The sequence below is a fragment of the Panthera tigris genome, chromosome A2 (genome assembly GCF_018350195.1).
Source record: "Panthera tigris isolate Pti1 chromosome A2, P.tigris_Pti1_mat1.1, whole genome shotgun sequence".
Lineage (NCBI taxonomy): Eukaryota > Metazoa > Chordata > Mammalia > Carnivora > Felidae > Panthera > Panthera tigris.
The window spans coordinates 26,515,728-26,539,161 of NC_056661.1; the positions used below are offsets into that span (position 1 = coordinate 26,515,728).

Consider the following 23,434-nt stretch of genomic DNA (forward strand, 5'->3'; position numbering starts at 1 on the left):
AAAAAAAAAATCCTATAGTGTGGTCAGGGATCTGTATGAAATATCGGCGCAAAACAGAAACAAAAAACAAAAAACCCACTGCTACCACCAAACAACACACACACACTCTACCAACCAACCCACCAACTCTGGGAGACACATTTCTGGGCGTTGTGTTGGAGGTCAGGGCTCACAGGCCTGGAGAGGTGGAGAGGTGGAGAGGTGATCTTCTGCAGCATTTCACAAAGGAGGTTCTGTGGGTAGATAAACCTCTTCAGATACTCTACCGCAAAAGGGTTCTGAGGACAAAGAAATTCGAGAAGTGCTACCTATTCCACTCCTTGGACATTCCCCCTGCATGTTAATTTATTAAAGCCATTGAGAACTTCTCCAGTTAAGACAAATGACCATTTCTGCTTCTTTAGCATTGGATAGTATTATCCAACAGTGTTTGACCATGGGCTTCTTCCTCAAGCCCATAAAGTTTATTAACATTGAATGGAATTTGTTTCTTGAAACACACTTTGGGAAATGCTGATCCTTGAAGTATAAAGGCTGTCAACGGAGGGAAGAAAGAATCTGCACAGAGCAAAAGAGACGAGACCAGAGAGCGCAAGCTTCGGTTGCCAGAGAGCACTAGGGCCCACTGTAAAGTCTGTGATGTCCATCTCACTCTGTCATTTGAATCCTCATCTTAATTCCCTCAGGGTGGAAATAGAATTGGGTTGGAAGTGAGGAGTCATAGATTCCATTCTCCCTTCTGCAACTGAGTGTCTCTGGATAATTAACTTCTCAATCTGAGTCTCACTTCTCTCCATCATAAAATCAGAGTTTAAAGAAATCATCTCGGGGGTATCTGGATGGCACAGTCTGTTAAGCGTCCAACTCTTGATTTTGGCTCAGGTCACCATCTTGCAGTTTCGTGAGTTCGAGTCCCACGCTGGGATCTGCACTGACAGTGTGGAGTCAGCTTGGGAGTCTCTCTCTCTCTTTCTCTCTGTCCCTCTTCTCCTCTCCTGCTGTGCTCTCTCACTCTCTCTCAAAAAATAAAAAAAATAAACATTAAAAAAAATGAGGAAATAATCTTGATTGTTCTATCTAGGCCCAATTAATGATTCTACCTCAACTATTATAATGGGAGAAAAAGAGAAGATAGGATTTGCTTGGATTCTCTCCATGACCAACTTTTCTGGAGTGCAAAAGGAACCATGTATGAAATAAAAATCCTATAGCACAACCATATGTGGATAGATGATTCTTATTCCTTCTTATTCTGGGTGTTGTGATTTAAGGTTAAGAGTCACAGGACAACCTGGGCTAAAGCTAGTTTTAGTACTGTACTCACTGTCATTCAACAGTTTCCACCCCCATCTCCCCCCCAAAAAAACCAACCAGTCCAGAGACTTTCAGCAGCTCAATCTTTAATTAAAGCCAAAGGGCAAATTTAAAATTAGTTCTTTTAATTAATCGTCCTTCAGGTTGTACAATCTGTGATTGCACTATTCTTGGTTATTAAGCACAGTTTGCTCTTCAAAAAAAATCAAGATGTGATTGAAATGACTGATTTAAAATGAAGCTAATCTAAAAATATGGAGAAATACAACAGGGCAAATTATTATGCAAAAATGTTTATGCATTTTGCATATGCCAGTGTTTTCCTTTAATATAAAATAAAATAAAATTAATTGGAGAGAGAAGTTATCATCACCAGGGAAGCTAAATCATTGATCTGATGCCAGTTATTAGCTGACTGTTGTTTTTCCATAATTCTCATTACCTGGGCTCTGTAATTAAATAATAATTTAGAGACTGAAGACTTAAAGTCACTTGCAAGTTGCATCCCAAATTATATGAAACACTCTGAGTCAGTCCCCAAACTTATATCAAATTATCTTAGGATGTATTTTCATAGTGAATAAAACTGTTTTCTCAGGATCCCTTTGTAATAGTCATTTTCAGATATAATGCTCAGTACACATTTGATTAGAAAGGTAGAGATCAAGGTCTTGAAAATGGAAATTAATGGATTCCTCCCCATCGATACGTCTGCCATCAGGCAAAACTTCCGCCCTCTCTTCATGCTGGATCTGATCTTCTCAAGCATTATGACACATTAGACTTGCCAGGGGAGGCTTTAAAAATTTCCAATGCCCAGGTTGCACTTGTGACCAATCAAATCAGACTCACTGGTGGTGTAACCTAGGCCTCAAAATTTTTATAAACTTCCCAGGAGATTCTAATGTGCAGCAAAATTTGATGACCAGTGAAGCAGTATAGTCCAGTCAGTGAATTTCCAAGTTAACTGGCTGTACCATTTTGGTTCAAAATAGGCAGCATGAAGCCCATCTGTTTTTATTTTTCAACTCTTCAACTTTTCTGGAGCATAAAAACCACCTCAACAGACATGAGGCTGCTCCTTTAAAAAAGGACAAATAAAATGTGAAAATTGGATACTAACAGCTTGTGGTAGATACATTTTGGAGTGTCCACTTGGTTCATGAGAAACTCTTTAGCTGCCTTCCTCTCTCCATCCACACCAGAGGGTTCTGGTGGCCATTGGACCAAACAGGCAACTTTAATGACCAAGACTGGGATTTTTGAATTGAAATGCAGAGTTCATATTTCTTTGTGGATGGATGTATGTGCTGTGGAATGGCTGAATGTTCTGGAAGGTGAACAGTAGCTTAGAATTATGGGGAGAGAGAATTCGTTTTGCAAACAAGTCAGAGGCAATGCTTCTAGACTCCCAAAGTAGACATCTGTTGTTTTTGCTTGCTTGACATCCCTCCTCATTTTGTTAACAATGCCTTCTTCTTTAGGGGCCTCTCATTCCTATTCCATGTGGTCCTGGGGATAACTGACAAGACAAGCCTACTAGCCTCTTGCTCCTGGAGCAGAGACTCAGGGCAAAAAAAAGCTGCACTGCCATCTTTGTGACCATTGTTGGGAGAAATGGTTAGCTCCTACTATAGGATCCCTGGAGCTGCCCGGATTCCTGTGCCTCCTGGGGCCTGACCAACAAGTCTCTATATTCTGAGATCAAAGGTGCTTGCAATTTAAGAATCCCAACACAGATTTTTAGGTCGTAGCTCAAATCAATGTGGAGGTTTGTAGCATTCTGTTTTGGGGTTCATGAGGCACTCTTGCATCCTTAAGTATTGTTAGTTCATGGTGTTTCCGATATTTGTAACTACAAGTCTTAACTGGCACAGACCTTTAATTGACTCCATTTATGCGGATGGTCTTGAAACTGGCTAAAGTAGGATCAAGGCTCTCCAGGTTCTCCAATCTTCAAGGTCATAACCAAGATAGCCGAACTATTTTATCATCTTGTATGCTTTCTGAAGCCTCAGTTATTTGTTTGCATTTTGTAAGTATGAACATCTTGGAGAAAAATTCATAACAAAGGTATACTTTGTGAACAATAGGATTAAAAGCTTATCAAACAGAAACATGGTTTTAAATAATGTATGATCCTTTGAACAGGAGCCAGAATCTATTCCTGAATAAAGAGCTCTTATTTCCTCTATCAAGCGACATTAAATGAAATTATAGTACTGCCATTAAATCCAATTGTACACCAATAATTTTTCATTTCCAATGGTACTCTTCTTTATTAAAAAATCTTTATTAAATAACAAAATATTCCAGCTAATATAAGTACTTCCTTGTGCTTAGTATTAATATACTTGGCACACAATTCGAGGCCATCTCCTCAAATTCAGGAAGCACATGATTTTTGCCTTGTGGCGCAGCAAGTAAAGTTACAGTGATCGCTTCCTCCATTTCTCCAGGCCAAGTCACAGAAGCAGTGAGGTGTGTAGGGTGTTCAAATGGATGGCTTCTTAAATCTGGATCCATGGAGCTAGATTTGAGTATTATTAGAATTCAGAGATCATTGGTAAAAACATTTTTTAGAAAAAGCACAGCACAGAGCTAGGCAGCTTACGTGATTAACAATGTTGTGATCTTTGGCAAACTCTGGATGAACCTTTATGTGATCATAAAATCTGACCAGTGCACAGTGTTTCCTTTTCTAAGAGTCTAAGGGAAGGGTAAACATTATCTTGGAATATTCTGGTAAAAATGCAAGGTAAATAAAAGGAGGCAGTTTAAAAGACCATCATACTTTATTTTTAATACAAATAGGTAATAAAACAAAAGGTACCCAGATATCTTTTAAATAAGAATACATTTTCTGTGTATCAAGCCATCATTTACAGATTAACACTGCAAAAATTTTGAATTAATAACTCTTAATTTGTTTCCATAAGATTATAGGAGATTAAAAAAGAATTCTATGTAGGATGAGAACGAACAAACAAGAACCAATTCGAAGTCCTAAAATCTTGTCTCTGTATTAATTGCTTCGCTGACAAAAAGATCACACGCATCTACAACAAAAGCGTAGGCATCCTTAACGTCGAACGTTATTTACAGAATAACTTTATTTCTCTCAGTTACTTTGGATTCCATGGGCCTGCCAGGCTCTGTGGTGCCCACGCAGCGGAGTCACAAGTGCTCTCCTGCTCGCCAGGCAGGCTGGGGGATCTTGGCTCTGGAGGGAGGCCTCACACCAGCTCATAGTACTTCCCTGTCTGGGGATCAAAGTAACAGTTCAGACAGGGGTCATAGAGCAGAGTCAGCACTTCCTCGTCCTCTTCCACTTCCACGCTCGGATCTTCTTCACCTATGGGGACGGGAACCACAGACATGTTAGCTGCCTGCATGGCCAGGAATTCCTGAACTGAAAGGGCAGAAGGGCCAGGAGGAGGGAACCTCCATCCCTCCCGGGAGATGCTCTTTCTGTGGGCAGAATGGCAAGGCCTGAGCCATGGGGGAGCACCGCAGGCCTGTGGGCTCAGTACTGCAGCGTGAGACTCACCAGCTTCTCTGTGAAGGACAAGAAAAGTTGAGCGTGGAGAACTGGCGGGGAGGGAGACAAGAGAGCAGCAGGGCTGAGGGACTAAAGGGATCAGGGATATGGGTGGGAGTCAAGACTTGGGGGTGACAGTTCCAGACTTCATCATGGGCCAGAGCTGTGTGGATGCACCCTAAAAATGCTACCAAATAAGCCTGAATTAAAATGATAATGTTGTTTAGTATGGAACACATATGGAAAATTGTCAGGTGATGAGTGATTTTATTAGTGGTAGGAAGGTCTTTCAAGTTTGCTGGTCACAAGGACATGGCTTCACGTTCGTCCCTTGTGACAGCCAATTAGACGGTTTGGAGGAACTCCTGTTCTTTATTATTATTTTTTAAATGTTTATTTTTGAGAAAGAGAGAGAGCACAAGTGGGAAAGTAGCAGAGAGAGGGGAGACAAAGGGTCCAAAGTGGGCTCTGCGCTGACAGCAATGAGCCCCACGTGGGGCTTGAATCCACGAACTGTGAAATCATGACCTGAACCAAAGCCAGACGCTCAACCGACTGAGCCACCCAGGTGCCCCACTGCTGCCTGTTAGTAGCAGGTTTGGTTGGTTTCCAACACATGGCATGGAATGAAAAAAAAAAGGCTGTTTTACTAAGATGCTTCCTGAGCACCTTATATGTGCCAGTGTTGTGCTAGGTACTTGTACACTTGATGCTATCACCAGCAAGTGAGTGCCCCCCGAGTGCTTCTGAAAACCACGTAATGAGAGCCCAGAAGTCGGAGGCAAGACCTCCCTGAGCTGGAGAGGATCCGAGCAGGCTCAGGGAGGAGAGGTGAGTAGGACAGCGCTCCTCTCTCTTCCTTAGCACAAGCTCCTCAGGACCAGAGAAAACCCAGTCTTTGGGCTGTGAGCTCACCAGGGTTAGTTTCAGAAGGGGCAGGGCTGGCATGTAATGGAGGCTCAGTCAATACTGGATGTTTTGGGAAAGGATGAATGCATGACTGTGAAAACAAAGTCTGTGCTAGTAAGTGTCACCGCCCAGAGTACGAGAAGGTGGTGGGACTCCATCTTTTGCAGCCAAAATCAGACCAAGCTGGTGCATGGATGCTGTCGGGGCAGTGACAAACTGGAGTTAAGTCCCAAGGAGCGGGGCCCGGGTGGTAGAGTGGTGGTTTGAGACTCTACGGCAGCCATTCCTCTGACCATCCAAAGACACATAAGATGATCGTCCCTGCATCAGGCACTGAACGAGGTGCTGGGGATGAGGCGGTCTGAGAAGCAGGCCCTGTTCTCACAGAGTGTGCATTGTCTTGGGCAAAACACGGAATCAGCCGACTCCTTACGCATATGGTGCCAGCAGTGGAGTAAAACGTGGAGCTACCTGGGAGGAATGAGGACCTCTGCCTTGCTTGCTAACATCTCAACTGGTGGAGCCCTCCATGGCCAAGAAAGCACTTGCCCATGCAGAAGCTCTGGATCCTGTGAAATAGAAGTTAATGTGTCCATCTGAAGGACAAGGGAAGCCGGGTCTGCAGAGTTCACCAGCTCATCCGAGGTCACTTGGTGAGTCAGAGGCAGAGTCAGGGATGAACTTGGGCTTCCAGACTCTCAGTTCCATCTTCTTTCTGCCATATGGGCACCATGCTTTTGTTAAGAAGGTGATGTGGCCACATTCAATGGGGAGCTATTACATTATGGGCATTTAAACATGGAAGAGAGTAAAAAAATTGTAAATGTGTCCTCCATTTGAAAACCTCAGGTTTGGAAACAAAAGAAATTTCATCTCTCATATTTCAAAAATCACAAAGATAAGAGAGTCCATGTGGGAGGGCAGAGGCAAGATCTGGGCTTATTTCGTCTGGAAAAGACAAAGCCTGAGGTTACAGCAGCCTGTCTGGCTTCAAGTAGATAAAAGGTGGTAAGTGAGAGAGAAGTTAAGAAGATTCTGTGGGGTTCCAGAAGGAAACAAGAGGCTCAACGGGGGCAAGTTACTAGGAGCCAGATTTTGGCTCAGCACAAGGAAGAATTTTCCACACTGTAGAGCTGACCGGGAAGTGGAATGTGGATCCTGGAGAGGGTGAAGCAGGGACTGAGGCGGCCATTTGTGTGAGATTTTATTGTGCACAGGGTGGGACCAGATCCAATGATCCCTGTGGTGCCTTTGATGAGTTTCTGGGACTCTTTGCTATAGTGGCTTATGTCCTTGAAGTATGACAGCACTGTGCTAATGGCCACGTTAATGGTGGTAGCTGACCTGAGCGCCCTGCATGGTTTCTAATTAAGAACAGGAAATCAGAGAAGGCAGGCTGCTTTTCCTTTACTTTCTATTGTTACCTTAAGAGTGGTCCCCAGGGTCCTGCCTCTACCTTCTTTCTCCATCTAAGTAGGAGAGATTGGGAATGCTTTTCAAGTTTCTCATGGAAGACGACCCCCTTTAGGTCACTTCTGCACATCAAGAGGAGGATGGGCATGTCCTTTACCTTCAGATATTCAATCCATCATCCCTTTCTTGTTTGGGCTACTTCAGAGAACAGAACCAATGAGTAACTAATGTGTGCCTGCTATGTGATGACATCTATTCAGTCTGTACCATGTCAAGGTGTGGATGGGACATTCACACATGAAACAAAAGTAGCTACTGAAGATTAGTGATGGGGTAACTGGAAGTTGCAACTGCAGAGTGGCCAAGAGCACCAGGGGCCTTAGGATTGGCAGATGGGACGGATGGGAGATTTGCTGTTGACTGCCCAAATTGACTTTAGGGCACTCACAGGCTACTTTGCCTCACTGGATCCTCGTTCCCTCATTTATCAAATGGGAATAACAAGGCCTATTTCATAGGATTTTGTGGAAGGCTAAACTGGACACTAGATAATATGCATAGCCCAGGGCACATAGTAGTTGTTCAATAAATGATCATTATTATTACTGTTAAGGATAATGACAATATTGAAATAAATCATGAAGTATAGGCTGTACATTTTTTTAGTCAGTCAGAACAGGAACAATTGATAAAGGTTAAAGTCCTAAGAAAAGGCTTCATAGAGAGGGGCAGTATGACATTTGGATAATGGAGTCAGACAGACCTGGATCCAAATCCCATTTCTACCACTTCACAGCTGTGGGACACTCGGAAAATTCAGCACTTTGAGCCTTAGCTTTCCCCTACATAAGGACAGTAATCCTGCCTGGGACAGTACCTAGGGGAACTAAGTAAGATACTCAGTTGCACTCCGCACACATAGTGAATACTCAATAAATGTTGTTACAACTGTCATCATGAAAAATGTAAGATACATGAGTTGGACACAAGAGGGGTATGCTCGCTTACATCTTATTTCCTACCCCCAAACTGCACCTGTTTGATTTTTTACTACCAAAAGAAAAAAAAATAGTGGATTTGAACAAAACACAAAGCCCCCAACTAGTTTTACAAAGTACATTATAATAAATTCATCTTAAGATAAAAAGAGTTCTTACACCAAAAATCATGTATTTTTCAAAAAGTAAAACTAATTTTTCCATCCGGTGTAATGTTAAAACCACCTATCACTGAGGTAAATGATCATGAGTCAACATATCTCAGGGGTCTGCTGTCTGATGCTTTGTTTAGATTCCATCCACACACTGAGGGAAATTCTGACCTCCGGCACGTCATCTAATTGCTTAGCACACTCTGGGCTGGTACTTTCCAAAAAGATAAAATTTTAAGCTGGCGCTATTAAGTTAGAAAACTCAATACATTTTACGACCAGTCAGGAATCTTTCAAAGATGAAAATAACAGTTGTAATGGGCCATGGGTCTTTATCACCAACTGCAAAGGGACCGAGGTGGATCTAATTCATTAGTAGGGGTTTTGCTACATAATGCATCCAGACTGAAGCAATAACGGCTATATAAATGCATTCGTTCCAATACATATCACTGTAGAGCTGGAACCTCATGCGTCATGACCACGGGACTAAAGCGGGTTTTTGTGGTTTTTAGTACTAAAGCTTCAAATGGATGAATTTTAAAACTGTACCAACAATGACACTCGTGCAAAAATTGGGTGACATTATGTATAATTTTACATTGAAGTAAGTGCTTTAAACTTGCATAAAGGGTTTTGTTTTCATTATAACTTAATTTTCAAAGCCTCCAATTTACATCATTTTGAGCCATTGTAATCCCTACGTAATGGAATTATAATATCATTAAGCAATTACCACTATGATGTCAAGCAATGGGAAGTGTTTTGAAAGGTAATTATTGTGCATGGATATGGGGTAATTTTCAATTATATTCTTGGATGGTGCAGGGTTTGTTTTTCCCCCCAAATGCTAAATTGCTCTATTTAAAGACTGGCTACAGAAACTGTAAAAGGACAAATTAACAAATAAAACCATTCTCTGCTACCAGACTAAGAGCATCTGGACAGGGGTCCAAATTACATTTTTACTCTTCACCACATAATAAAGTCATTTCCAGTGAAGTAAAATTGCCTTTCAGATAATAATCTATTTACAAACTTCCAGCTTCATCCACTTTGAAATTGGTTAACAGCAATAACAGAAGAAAAACCAACGGAGCCAGACCAAATGCAGCAGTATTAGCTGCCCTCCCCTCTGTTAGATCAGCTCAGGCAAACAATTCCTCCAATTCACCTTTTGAAAGTCTATTAACATAAATGCTTAATTATCTACATTTATTGCATTTTAACCACAGATAATAGAAAACCTATATGCACAGGCTAAGTCTTCAAGCTTGAAAACCAATGATGTGACATCAGTTTATGAGATTTAAAATCTCTGAATCAAGACACTGCACCTGATTTTCGATTTTCTGATGTTGCCATCCAGAATTAAAAAAAAAAAAATGCATTTTCTCTCTTATAGATCTTGAGAACTGATTGACTGTATTTTTATGTGCATACCAATACACTATTGTTTAAACAATTCAATGGGGAGGGATCTCCATTCCAAACAGTCAGCCTTAGGATCAACGAAGATGACATTTTAGATAAGATCCTGCAGAGCACCAGGTACTTAGAAACTCTTCCACCAATGCCTCTCACAGTAGGGCTAAATTAACTTGTACTGAGAAAGTCGACAGTGAACTGCTGAATTTTGGTTTTCGGCAAAAATATGTCCTCAGATGGGAGAAAGATAAATGACTGACAATGGGATAAAAAGGACGAAAAGGGACTTTCTTAGAAAACTATATTGTTTCTTGGAAGGCAACTAACATGCTATGATTACAGTTCAGGTTTCATTGGGGAAATAAGTAGGTCAAGCCCTTTTGCAGAAACCAGTACCTACATTTTACATGGAAAATGCCTTTTGAAGCAACATGTTGGAGGGTTTGGTTGATTAACTGGGAATTACTGCAGTTTCATTATTTACAGGTAGTCTCTACTTGTGAATGTGCAGTGACTCAATTGTGCTTGTATATCAAATCATGGAGTTAAACTTACACAGTGATACATCTTAAACTTACACAACGTTACATGTTAATTTTATCTCAATAAAGCTGGGAAAAAAACCTACAAAACCATTGTGCTGCTTGGAAATGTGCGGCTTACAACTCTGAATGCATTTTACTACACCCCCAGGGGGTCCCTAGCCAGACTATTGAGCTTTGAAGCCTACAGAGCTCACAGTGTCTCAATGGCCCGATTTCAGGCAAGGCAGCAACACTGCAGCTGGGGGAAAATGTATCCCAGTTCCAGCAAGGGAAGCTGAAGTCCTGGACCAGGACCCCATCTGGGATGCATCTGGGGAATAAGTAGGTAGGGATGGTTCTGGAATAATAGAGAGAGCTTCAGACACCAGCAATGTGTCTAGTATTCTACTATAGGGCTCACTTCTAGGACTCCAAAAAGAAGGCATATCTTTGTGCTAGTGAGGGTGTTGATCACCATTCTCCCACCCCCTCCCCCCAACCTCCTCTGTGCAGAAAAGACACCCCTGGGATCCTGATAGCTGCATAAGAGAAAATATCTCCCATCCCCAAGGTTAACCTGAGAACAAAAGGCAACTAACTACTTGCTTAACAGGGGAAGGGGTGGGGACTCTGGACTCAAGAATATCATAAATACTAATGAATTCATTATACAAGCTGAGCATTGAGGTGGGGATGCTATGGGTCTAAGGAGAGTACTGAAGAGAATACTATTTTATCCAGAAAGCTTCAAGAAAGAGAACTTCCTACAGGTAAAAAATTGCAGTGGACATTTCAGTCGTATGGTTCTAACTGACCTAAAGGGAATTCTGCAGTCCTACAGCAGCATGGGGGTTCAGGGTGCAAATCGCCTGGTCAGACAGGCTTGGGTCAGAGTCCAACTCCACACTCAGTGGGTTTGTGACCTAGGCAGCGACCTTAATTCCACCTGAACAGGGTGAGACATAACAGAGCCCCACACCTGGGAATGTAGGGAGAAGTCATCGTGAGGTAACACAGGAAAACTCGACACTGGCAGGCACATTATTACTTTTACATTACCAATACTGCTTTTTGGGGGAAAGTCTCCTATGCACCTTAAATAAATCCTGAAGATACAAGGAAGATCCAAAGAGTAGACCAAATCATCCTTCTGTTTCCCATGATTCATACATTCACAACTCATCAAATATTTATGTAGCATTTACTGTGTCCTAGGTGCCAAGCCAAGCCCTTGGGGATACCAATGGTTGTTCCATGAAGCATAATGTCTGTATGATCACTAATAAAACAGATTTTAGAAGACTGCTTTTAGACTTGGAGTATTAGGTGAATGTCAAATAATTGTGCTGCAGGAAATAAGATTCTGGAAAGACTCCCTTGTTGGACCCAGAGCAGACGGCCAGATTCCCCTCTCTCTGGTTAGCTTCAGGGAACCATGAGGGTTTTCTAAATTCTTGACTAGTGATTTGGATATTATACCTATAAAATGAGCATCTGTTGCCTATTTATGTCTCATGGGGGATTAACCTGTGTTCATAAAGGAATATCCTATGTGGCCTTGCCATAAAAAAGGCACAAGAATGTTATTTTTATGAGACTCCGGCAACTCGAAAAGCACTTTTGAATGTCTTTCTTACTCAAAATCTATGTAAACGGCAGAAGAGGTTTTGCAAGCCTGACGAGAGAGGTCATTACTATTCTGTTTTGGAGCTGGTAAGCATGAATAATTTAAGGGTCATATCTGTAAAGGAACAAATGTCAAAAACAAATTGACAACTATTCTTCGAGCAAAGTCTGCTTTATTTTCCAAAGGTCAGTTTGGTAGTTCTCTTGAGTAAGTTCTGAAATCGTAACTTCCCATTTTTACATTTTACACGCACTCCAGGAAAACACATTTTTGGTTAAGTGTTAAGGGCTCGAGTGCCATGGTAATTGACATTCAGCAAGTGTGCCTCGGCCCGGGAGGAAGTATGGAGAGCTGCCCATCTCTCCCTCCAGTCGACTGGTGCGGAATGCGATGCTGTTCCTGCCTGCTGGCTGGCTCTGCTGGGAGACGGGCTGTGTACTTTAAGGTGGCATTTATGCACTTGAGGTGTTCTATCTGAGCAGAAACTGCGGGTGTGACACAAACTTGTACCGAATAAAGGAGAGTCTCGGAGGCCAAATGTAAGGCATGCGTGGAAATCAGTGCAGGGAGACCTCACCTGAAACGGAGTCAGGAAGCCCAGAAGGTGGGGTGCTCATCATAAGCTTTCTGTGGCAGCTGACACCGCATGCCTGGGCATAAAGAAGTTCACTTTACTGCCCCAGCAGAAGGAAGAAAGATTTTCTCCTTGACGAGCAAGAGTCTAGCCAAAGAGAAACCATTGCTACCCTGAACCCTTGCTTTAGACTTTTAGACTTGCAAAGACTTTCCTTCAAAGCAGCCTCTCCCAACTCCCTCCTTTTTCTCTACCAAGTATGGTTCCTCTCCTTTGTTCTCCAGGCTTGGCTATGCTTCGCCATAGCTTGTGTGTCCTGAATTGCCATGCCTCTGCTATTTCTAAATAAACTCATTTTGCTGGTAAAACACTTGCTCTTTTGTTTTTAAGGTTAAAACACGCACTTACTTTTGTGTGGCAACGTTTCCTAGGGCCATGTGTTAGTCAGGCCATCGTTCTCTGCTGTTCATCTACAGTTATGCCTCTAGCTCTCTAGCTCTACAGATACATCTCAGCTTCTCCACTTGTGATGGAGCTGTGGGGGGTCAGCACATCACTTCCTGGCTCTAAACCCCAGTGTCCTTGTGTAAAAGATGGGCAATGACAGTAGCTACACCTCAGTAGGCTATTATGTGAATTAAAAGGCACTGGCAGGTGTGGGTCACAGGAAGGTGAAATAAATATTAGCTGTTACGACTTTCATACTAGACATCTGAAGATGGAAGATCGCCCTTCCCTGTAAGCCAGCCCCCAAAACCACCTTCACAGGTTCTGCAGAAAGGCATGGATGTGGAAGAAGCCTGGGTCCTAATCCTAGCTGGGGCTCTGAGTGGGCACTCGACCTTCCACAAGGTCAAACAGAGGTTGGTGGACTGCATCAGTGTTTTTAGCTGATTCATTGGAGCCCCAGGGCAGGGTTCTGGGTCCCTAACTGCCCCCTTTAGCCAGACCAATTCTGGTTTCATCTCTTTTATATGTTGGCATTTCATATGGAATTCATTTGAAAGAAAAGTTCTCACTGCCTCACAATAAAGTTTAAGAGCCACTGCATAAGGTGACCGTTTTTAGTTGCTCAAATGCATGGGTGTAGGTTCAATACTCCCACTGTTGAATTGTTAGAAATATACCTAAGATACTAAAAAATTGGAATGGGGGAAAACTGAAAGTAAGATTTCAATGGATGACTCATGTTTTCCCCCCAAGGTTGGTATAAAAAATGATGAGTTGAAGAACATTTCTCTCTCTCTTTTCTCCCCTTTCTCCCTTCCTGTCTTCCTACTAACAAACATATACAGAGTATCTAATAATCAACAGAAAATGTGTAGGGTACTTAGGATCCAGGAGTAAGCAAACTGACAAAGTCTCTGCTTTTAAAAACTCACAGGCTACGTAGCAAAAAAGACATTAAACAAGTAAACAAACCACGAATTACAAACTGTGAGAAGGGCACGAAGTAAATATAACAAGGTGAAGGGAGACTGACCTACTTAGATAAGATTGTCTAGAAGGGCCTTTAAGAAGGTGGGTGACAAGCCAACACCCAGGCCTGCCAGCTCAGCAATCGGGTGATCTTGTCTCTCAGTCAGCCCCTTAGTCCCTTAGATCTGGTCTCACAGCAACGTTGCCCCTGAGCCTCTACTCCCACTGGGAAAATGTGGCCACTTGTCATTTTTGACAAGCGTGGATGGGAGGGGTAGGCAGGTTCAGGGCTGAAACAGGGAACCAGAGGTCTGCTTTTTTTTTTTTTTTTTTTCTTTTCTTCCCCTTTAAAGAACTTAGCTGGGGCACCTGGGTTATCAGCCCGTTAAGCGTCCAACTCTGATTTTGGCTCGGGTCATGAACTCAGAGTTTGTGAGTTCAAGCCCTGCATCAGGCTCTGCTCTGACAGTGCGGAGCCTGCTTGGGATTCTCTCTCTCTCTGCCCCTACCTTGTTAGTGCTGTCTTTCTCTCTAAAAATAAATAAATAAATTTTTAAAAAATTAAAAAAAAAAAAAAGAACTTAGCTACTTAGCCCTTGAGATGTTTTGTTTTTTCCTGTAAATGAGGAACTGTGAATAGAAAATTTCAATTCCTGATTTTATGTATATTATTTTTGAAGTAGGTAATCTAGGTACTTGGTTCAAAATTAAAAAAAAAATATATAAAAACAGTGGTTGGGCTCTGGGGCTGGGCTGTTTGGACTCCAACCTCAGCTCTGCCAATGACTCATTGTGTGACCCTGGAACAAGGTATTCAAGAACTCTGTACCTCAGTTCTCTCAGCTGTAAAAGAGCAACAATTACACACGCACAAAAACAGTGCCTTCCTCACAGCCTTGCTGTGACAGCTAGATGTTACAACTTAGCACAGCATCTGGCAGATGGCCCTAAATTAATGCCATTATGCAACAGAAGCCCAGGAAGAAGCCTGGACTGCCCACAGCCATGTCTCACTTTTCCTTCCGATGTTACCAACTGGATACTCGAAACCCTTATTTTTCTCTGACTCTTTCTAAGAACGCTATCTTGGCATATTGATATGTTGTCTAAAACTAAGCCAATAACATGTAAAGATTAACCAAATAGGAAACACTAATTTTTGATGCTATTAATTAGCTACAAACCATTCAGGCACATCAGAAAAGGGGAAAGGGACAGCTGATAAAAACCTAGGCTGCCAGGCAGGAGGGGGGCCAGATCTGGTTAACATTGGCTGGAACATTTCTATAACCCTCTGAATTTAATTTGTTAATTTGCCCTCGATGGAAGTTCTCTTTACCTTCAACATGACTGAGCTCCTGTCTGTCAAAACGTCACTTTGCAATGGTGACTTTAAGACCTCCTTTCAGCTACTTATCACTAATATATATCTTGGGTGCCTTTGCTCAAGGACCATGCTCTCTGTTCCTGTGGTTTATTTAGGACACTTAACATAACATATTATTTGTTCTCTCATGGCAAGGTCTCCTTCTGACAGCTGAGATTCTGTTTTTCTGTCATAAGTAATTATAAATGTACATCTCTAAAAAGATTCCCAATTTGGGGGGCATAATTTATTTCAGACAGTAAATCATGGAGACATCTCCATCCCTTGGGCAGCCAAAATGTACACTTCAGATGTATGAGCTCTCACTCTGAATTCTCCATACCTGAAGAAAAATGGGATGCTCCCCTTTCTCCCTGGGGCAGTTAGGGGGAAAAATGTGGCACCTTTGTTGGAGCAGTTTATATTGGCTTCAGTTTCTTTATTATTATTATTATTATTATTATTATTATTTTTAACCTCAGATGTAGCGTTCCATCTTCAAAATTCAACTCTGAAAACCATCTCAGGGAGCCCCACTCTGAGGTTATTTGCCACTGCAGCTATGCACGTTAGACTCTCCCTACCCCTTCCATCTCAAGCCCTCTGTTCCCACCAAAGATTCTTTTCCCTTCCTCCTCTATGCACTCCTGACAATCATGTTCCCTGCTCACAACCAAAAACTAATGATTCATTTCTAGGACTCTGGCCAACAAAGGGAACCCAAGGCAAATCTTCACTCCTGCTTCCTTCCCATTCTTCCATTGCTACTTGTTAGAACTCTGTGCCAGCCTTATCTTTAAAGACAAGTAGCCCTGTATTAGTGAAAACATGTATCTAGTGATGTGGGAGTATCAGATCTGCTTTATAATAATATGAACAGCTAATATTTGGTAGGTGCTATTCTAAATGCTTCGTGTACAGTATGCCTTAGTGAATCTTCATGAAAAGCTTTCAGGTGGACATTATTATCAGTCTAATTTTACAAATGTGTTAACCAAGGGGTGCCTGGGTGGCTCAGTCGGTTGAGTGTCTGACTTCGGCTCAGATTGTGAACTCGCAGTTTGTGGGTTCGAGCCCTGCATTGGGCTCTCTGCTGTCAGGGCAGAGCCCACTTCAGATCCTCTGTCTCCTTCTCTCTGCCCTTCCCCTGCTTGCTCTCTCAAAAAATAAATAATTAAATTTAAAAAACAAACAAACAAATGCAGTAACCAAAAGTCATACATGTCACACAGCAGAAATTGGTAGAGCTGGAACCCAGATGAAGGTCAATTTGATACCAAAGGACTTATCATTCTATAAAATGAAAGCACAGGCTACCTCATTTTGGGGGTGCAAGCCTAAATGGTTAGCATTTAATAAAAACAGCGGTATCTCAAAGTGACTGATTTTCTCTATTTGTAGTTAACTATTTTAATTTTTTTATGTATAGCATTTTTCATATTCCTACCTTGAACACTAAAGCTTCCAGAAGAATCCAGATGCTGTTCTGTTGGCTGCTGACTAGGAGGAACAATCGGTGGGCTCAACATATTTAACCAGTCCCTAAAAAGAAAAGAAGAAAGTAAATAAACAACAGGTCTACAATTTCACATATAAGTTTCATCTTTCCCCTGGAGTTTTAATTTCCTGGGGCTTCCACAAAGAAACATTTTTTTCCTTCTTTCATATTTCAGAAGGACAAAATGTCTAGAAGTTAATATTCAGTTCTGTAATCGAGTAATATAATGTCAACCACTGAACTAACTAGTTGTTCCACATATACATCAACTAACGACAACTACTCCTCTTGAAAGATTATCATTGTGGCTCTCACACGGTACACAATCCCTCTCATATAAGAAAGTTATTTCAGTGACTCAGAAGAAATGCGGCAAAGACAAAGCTCCTTATGACCCTAAGAAAGCCTGGCAAAGTCACATGTCACTCCATGACAACACTCCAAAACAGAAGGAGGTCTTGGAGCGGTCAGAAACCAGCCACAATGGTGGGGTCTGCAGGCATTCACTAAGTGCCTTAGAGCAGCAGAGGGCAAAAGCAGGAACAGTGAGGGGAGCTGGGTCCCTGAGTGACCCGTTCCTTCAGTTCTCCCACTAAGAATGGGGGCAAAAACCACTCCGGAAAGTCCCTCCTACATTCCATCTTTCTGCCTCCAATTGCCAACCTCATTTCCCAACATTCTTTACTCCCCTTCCTCCTTCTTCCTTTCCCAGTCCTCCAGGTCCCCCTAGGAGGTAGCTGCATGCGTGTGATGCACGTGGGTGACCGCCAGAGGGTGCAAGTCAGTGTGTGTTCTACTTCAAGCCTCTCTCCTCTCTAAACTGGACACAGCTTCTTCAGGGGAAGGGAGCAGGAAGGGAATGTGAAGGATGTTCCAACGTGAGCTCTACTGCTTGCACTGATTTTATTTACCTTATTGTTCACCTTGCATCTGGATGTTTTACCTTATTCTTCTCAAGAGGAGCATGTCCTCATGACTAAACAATGCCTTTCTAAATTTCTGTATTGCCTACTGTCTTTACCTACAATGGGAGACAGTCCCAACAGTAACTAAGAGCACTGGCTCTCCAGGCCAATCTCAGCTCCATGTTTCCTTGAGAACATGGCCAAGCCACTTAACATCATAAGCCTCTTTTCTAAAGAGGAGTAATAATAGTACCTTGGAGTTTTATGTTAGGATTAAATGAAAAAAAAAAAAAAAGGATGAAAAAATTTTGGCATGGGTATAGAATCACATTCAATAAATTTCAGCTATGACCACCACTGTCTTCATTATTGATGAAAATCATAGCACGGCTTTACCTACAATGAGAAACCATGGTAGGAGGAATTGGATTTTGTTGGAATTAAACCCAAGGTGGTAGAATGGTTACAAGTCTCTACAGGAGAAGTTTTCCATGAAAGCCCTTCACTCTTCTAGTAAAAAAAGTATCTCAATGTAAAAATTACCCAATTCCTATTTGTAATATTGTAAGACACTTCTCACCTTAGCTATAACTAGATTATGGCTAGTGAAATAAGGTGAACACAGTGTATAATTGAATTTCATAATAACACATTAAGGACATCAGAAAGGATTTGTCACAGACTTCCAAGCTAATGGGGCATTTTCTGATAAGCACCTTTTATTTAGTCCATTTCATTACAGTAGACCAAAAACTCCTACATTATGGAAAATTACAAGGTCACATACAAATTACCAGCTCCAGTGACCTCATTACTCAGTAAGAGTGTTGGAGAGCAAGGATGAACAACAACAAACAATAATGTTATCATGCGATGACATCCCCAGTGACAAATCAGAAGACATTCTGCACTGGCAACAGTAGCTCCTACTCATGGACCATGGACATGGGGAAAATGTAGATGAGGGCTGTGTGACTATTATAAAAGGCAAGACATTCACTTCTTAGGCAAGTTATTTGATTAGTATTTTTCCTTCTCAGAAGTAGCTATGAAAAGTACAGAGTTCTTTCTTGTGTGATCTTTTTGATTGTTTTAAAATAATTTCAGATTTACAGCTTTTCTGTAAGAAATACAAAGAATACTTCTTTGCAAGAAGAGTGTAAAGAACTCCAATATATCCTTCCTCCAGATTCCCCCATTTAAACACTTTATCAATTTTCTATCTATCTATCTATCTATCTATCTATCTATCTATCATTTCTCTATCTAAACAGGGTCTGGCAAACTATGGCCCATGGGCAAAGTCTGGCTTACTGCCTGTTTTCGTACAAGGCTATACAAAATAAGAATGGCCTTTACATTTTTAAGTGGTTGGAAAATTAAAACAGTATTGTTTCATGACATATGATCATTATATAAAACTCAATGTCAGTGTCTATAAATAAAATTTTATTGGAATAAAGCCATGTTTGCTTTTTATGTATTGTCTATGGCTGCTTTTGTGGTACAATGACAGAGGTTAAGTATTTGTTATTTGGCCCTCTACAGAAAAAGTCTTATGATCCCTGGTCTATAACTATAGGCTCATTTCTCCAACACTAACACAACACCACAGATTCATTCTCATCTCTCCTCTTGCCATAGTTGTAACTCTTTTTGATGGTGAGGGTACATGGCTCCCATTATCCTCAATAAATTTACTTATTTTCTAAACTATAGGACATACCAAAAGTAGTTTCAGAATTGCTAGGCAAACAAAACAAAACAAAACAAAACAAAACCCCAAACCTACTCTCTAGAGTTCTCTATTTAGGTTTCTTTTTATCCCTTAGTCAAAATACTATGTTCTAAATTTACTTGGGTTAGATCTTTTCCCCCTCCTTTTCAGCGTGGTTGTGTCGTTTTAAATATAGCTAGACTCATCCACTTGTGTTTGTACTACATTTTAGGCATTTTTTTCTCCATTAACTGGTTTTTATTATTTTTGTTGTTGTTGAGTATGTAAAATGTTAACAGTTCAAAGTCAAAATATGCAGAAAGTCATATTCAGGTAAGAGTCACATTTCCCCCATGCCTCCTAGACTGTTTCCACCCCCTCATCACTTCTATGCCATCCTCACTCACCCCTGTATAAGAAATCCATTTCATTAGTTCTGGTATCTGCTTTCTATGTATCTTTTTGCAAAAAAATAAGCAGCTACACGTCTAATGCAGAAGGTAGCATATTATAATGACTCTTGAACTTTGATTTTTTCAACTTAAAATATAACCTGGAAATCACTGATCCCAGCTCACAGAAAGCACCTCATTCTTTTTCACAGCTGTGTAGTACTCCATGCATGACTATACCATCATGTATTTCATCACACTCTCCTATGTTTGGGCATGTTTTCAATATTTTGCAATTATTTCAATTAATGCTGCAGTGAATAACCCTGAGCTATCTATTTTTGTATACTTGGAGATATATCTTCAAGGTAAATTCCTAGAAGTAGAATTCCTGGGACAAAAGGTAAATGCATACTTGGTTTTGTTAGATATTGGCAAAAGCCCTCCACAAGAGCTGTACCACCTGTGTTCCCACCAGCAATGCAGGACAGTGCTAGTTTCTCTACAGCCATGTCACAACAGTATGTTGTCAACTTTTTAATGCTTTCCAGTCTGAGAGATAAAAACTGATATATTAAAGTAGTTCTGATTTGTATTTGTTCTCAATATGAGCATTAGGAGTGGAGTTGACTGTCTTCATTTGCATAAGGCCATGTATGTAACATATAAATATATGCATATATGCATTTTATATCAATATTTTAGGTCTGTTCATTTCTTTGCCCCTTTTTCTATTAAGTAAGCCCTCACTTTGTCATGTGTCTTTGGTTACCCTGGTTTTTTATTTTTTATTTTTTTGCCATGCAAAAATTAAAAAAATCTTTCTGTAATCAAATATATTAACCTTTTCTTTTATTGCCTCTGTATTTTGAGTTATAGTATATGGTGTGAGTTTATTCTGGCATAAAGTGTATCTAGTTTTATCTTTTAAAAAAAAATTTTTTTTTTTAACGTTTATTTATTTTTGAGACAGAGACAGAGCATGAACAGGGGAGGGTCACAGAGAGAGGGAGACACAGAATCTGAAACAGGCTCCAGGCTCTGAGCGGTCAGCACAGAGCCCGACGCGGGGCTCAAACTCACGGACCGCGAGATCATGACCTGAGCCAAAGTCGGACGCTTAACTGACTGAGCCACCCAGGCGCCCCTAGTTTTATCTTTTAAAAAGGACTGCAGAATTTTCTTGACAAGTGATGTTATTTTAACTTAAGATTTAGAAGATTTTATACAATTAAGAAATTTTGATCAGAGCAATACACTTGTTTGGCTTTTTACTAAGTATGCATTTACAAAGTATATTTTCAAAAAAAAAGAAAGAGTTCTAGGTTAACTATAAAATCAGGACTTTTCTTGCAGGACTTTTGAGAACTTTTAACACACTGAATCTCCCCAGAGGAGGACAGAGTATATACAGCACTGCCTACGTGCGTGCACCTGGAACATCTCTTCAGATCATGAGTCCATAGACCACACCTTGAGAAACGCCGCTTCAGGTTATACCATTTTCCCCATCCGGGTGCCATTGTTTTTGTTTGTTTTGTTTTATTTTCCTTTGTATATATTTAACAATTTCATTTTCTCAAGAGCATTTTTGGGTGGCTTGTTTTTTTTTTTTTTTTTAATTTTTTTTTTAATGTTTATTTATTTTTGAGACAGAGAAAGACAGAGCATGAATGGGGGAGGGTCAGAGAGAAGGAGACACAGAATCTGAAACGGGCTCCAGGCTCTGAGCGGTCAGCGCAGAGCCCGACGCGGGGCTCGAACCCACGGACTGAGAGATCATGACCTGAGCTGAAGTCGGCCGCTTAACCGACTGAGCCACCCAGGCACCCCTGGGTGGCTTGTTAATAAGCACAAGTACGTAGTCTAGCATCTGTATCTTATATGTTTATATTTTCATACGGAATATTTAATGCTAATCAACTTGACCCTTTATCAGCTTCTTTAAGCATGCCTTCCCCACAGGAAGCAGCAAACATCTGAGGAAGCGGGAGTTTGGCTGAGGCACACTCACAGAGTGCCTGCCCGGCTGGGGCAGGAGATCTGAAGGGGCTCCCTGGCCAGCTCTCACCCCAGCCCAGCTACTGCGCTCTCGAGTTGGCTCTTGCTCTTTGTTCCGCCACTTTCATACTCGCCTTGTCTTTTGCACTTGATACTCTTGTTGCTTTTCTGAGCTCTGATTATAACCCTTTTCTCCCAAGGACGGACTCTTGTTTTATGAAAGCCTCTAACTCCTTTGGTGGATGAATACCCTTTCCAGTCAGGCCTGCCCTCTGAACATGCTCGGGTGCTGCTGCGTCCTCTCCCCTCCTCTCCTGGGTTCAGGCAGCCCCCTCCCCCCCAACCCAGCCTCTCTTCCTGAAACTGGAGAGGAAGGACTTCCAGGCATGCTGAGCACTGTCACCGGAAGATGTTGTTTTACCTAAGAGTCAAGACAATGGATTCACATTAAATACCACATATAAAAATATAGTGCAGATGGAGAATAAATACCATCTCGTGAATTTTCACAATGGCCAGATTTACCTAATATTAAAATCTTGGCCAAAAAAGAATACCACACTGTTTTCCTCCCACTTGCATGCCAGATTTCTTCGAAGCACTGAACATTAAATGAATCAGATATTCTTACAACTGAGGATGCTGTCCTCAGTTAAGACAGACTATGGTTTCAGTGCCTTCATTTAAAAAGATTTTTTGGGGGGATGCCTGGGTGGCTCAGTCGGTTAAGCGTCTGACTTCGGCTCAGATCATGATCTTATGGCTCATGATTTCGAGCCCCGAGCCCTGTGTGGGCTCTGTGAGGACAGCTTAGAGCCTGAATCCTGCTTTGTATTCTGTGTCTCCCTCTCTCTCTGTTTCTCCCTCACTTGCACTCTGGCTCTCTGTCTCTCTCTCTCTCTCAAAAAAAAAAAAAAAAAAAAACAACAAGAACAATTTTACATACATTTATTTCATTAATGTGTTTCCTATAAATACATTATATGTGTACATATATATATATATATATATATATATATACTTATATACAAATACATTATATGAAGCCAACAATTTAGCTTAATCATCTCTCTACATATTTGGTAACCATTTGCTGAACTCCTGTGTGTCAGATCCTGGGGAATCAGAGAGCTCATAGTCTGACAGATGAAGCATTTTCGCCAGCAGAAAATGAACTACAACATGAGCTGTTCACAAAGGTTGCTGTGGGGCTGATCAGATCACCTGCTTGTTCCCTTCAAAGACGTCTCTTGTAATGAAACTTCTACAGTCTTGTATACACTGAAGTATTTATTGGGGGGAGGGGGTAATTACTTGAGAAATCTAAAAAAGATCTAAGAGATCCAGACACATTTTTCATCTAGCTTTTATTTACACCCTGAGCTACCTGCTGTCATAAAGCCCCGGGTCAGAGGAGCCAGCCAGTGAAATATTTATATGGGAGATCTTATAGCAGGAAGTTAGCAATTTGCAGCAACTTCTATCCAATACCTAATGATATTTATCATGTGGTGCCAGGTCATTTCTTATTCATTGAGGGAAATGTGGGTTTTAACAATCTTGTTATGGCCAGGGAGTAGACTGGGGACAAGCCTGGGAAATATCTTTCTCTGGGGAAATTCACAAATTTGTTTTAAAAGCCAGTGAGTACTGTTT

General features: G+C 41.3%; 1 protein-coding gene across 3 annotated transcripts in view; it reads right to left on the minus strand.

Annotated features, from left to right (window-relative positions):
* Positions 1 to 4,133: 4,133 nt before the first annotated feature.
* CFAP20DC (CFAP20 domain containing) overlaps positions 4,134 to 23,434 on the minus strand; it is a 237,477-nt gene continuing 218,176 nt past the window's right edge. The window contains exons 16-17 of one of the 3 annotated variants that reach the window (XM_015538533.2): positions 16,713 to 16,807; positions 4,134 to 4,669 (exon numbers count right to left, since the gene is read on the minus strand). In XM_015538533.2, coding sequence (XP_015394019.2) covers positions 4,551 to 4,669; positions 16,713 to 16,807 — 214 coding nt within the window. In that variant the 3' untranslated portion in view covers positions 4,134 to 4,550. Of the gene's footprint in view, positions 4,670 to 12,112; positions 12,557 to 16,712; positions 16,808 to 23,434 lie in introns of those variants that run through there. The other 2 variants (XR_006214866.1, XR_006214867.1) reach the window with 2 other exon arrangements.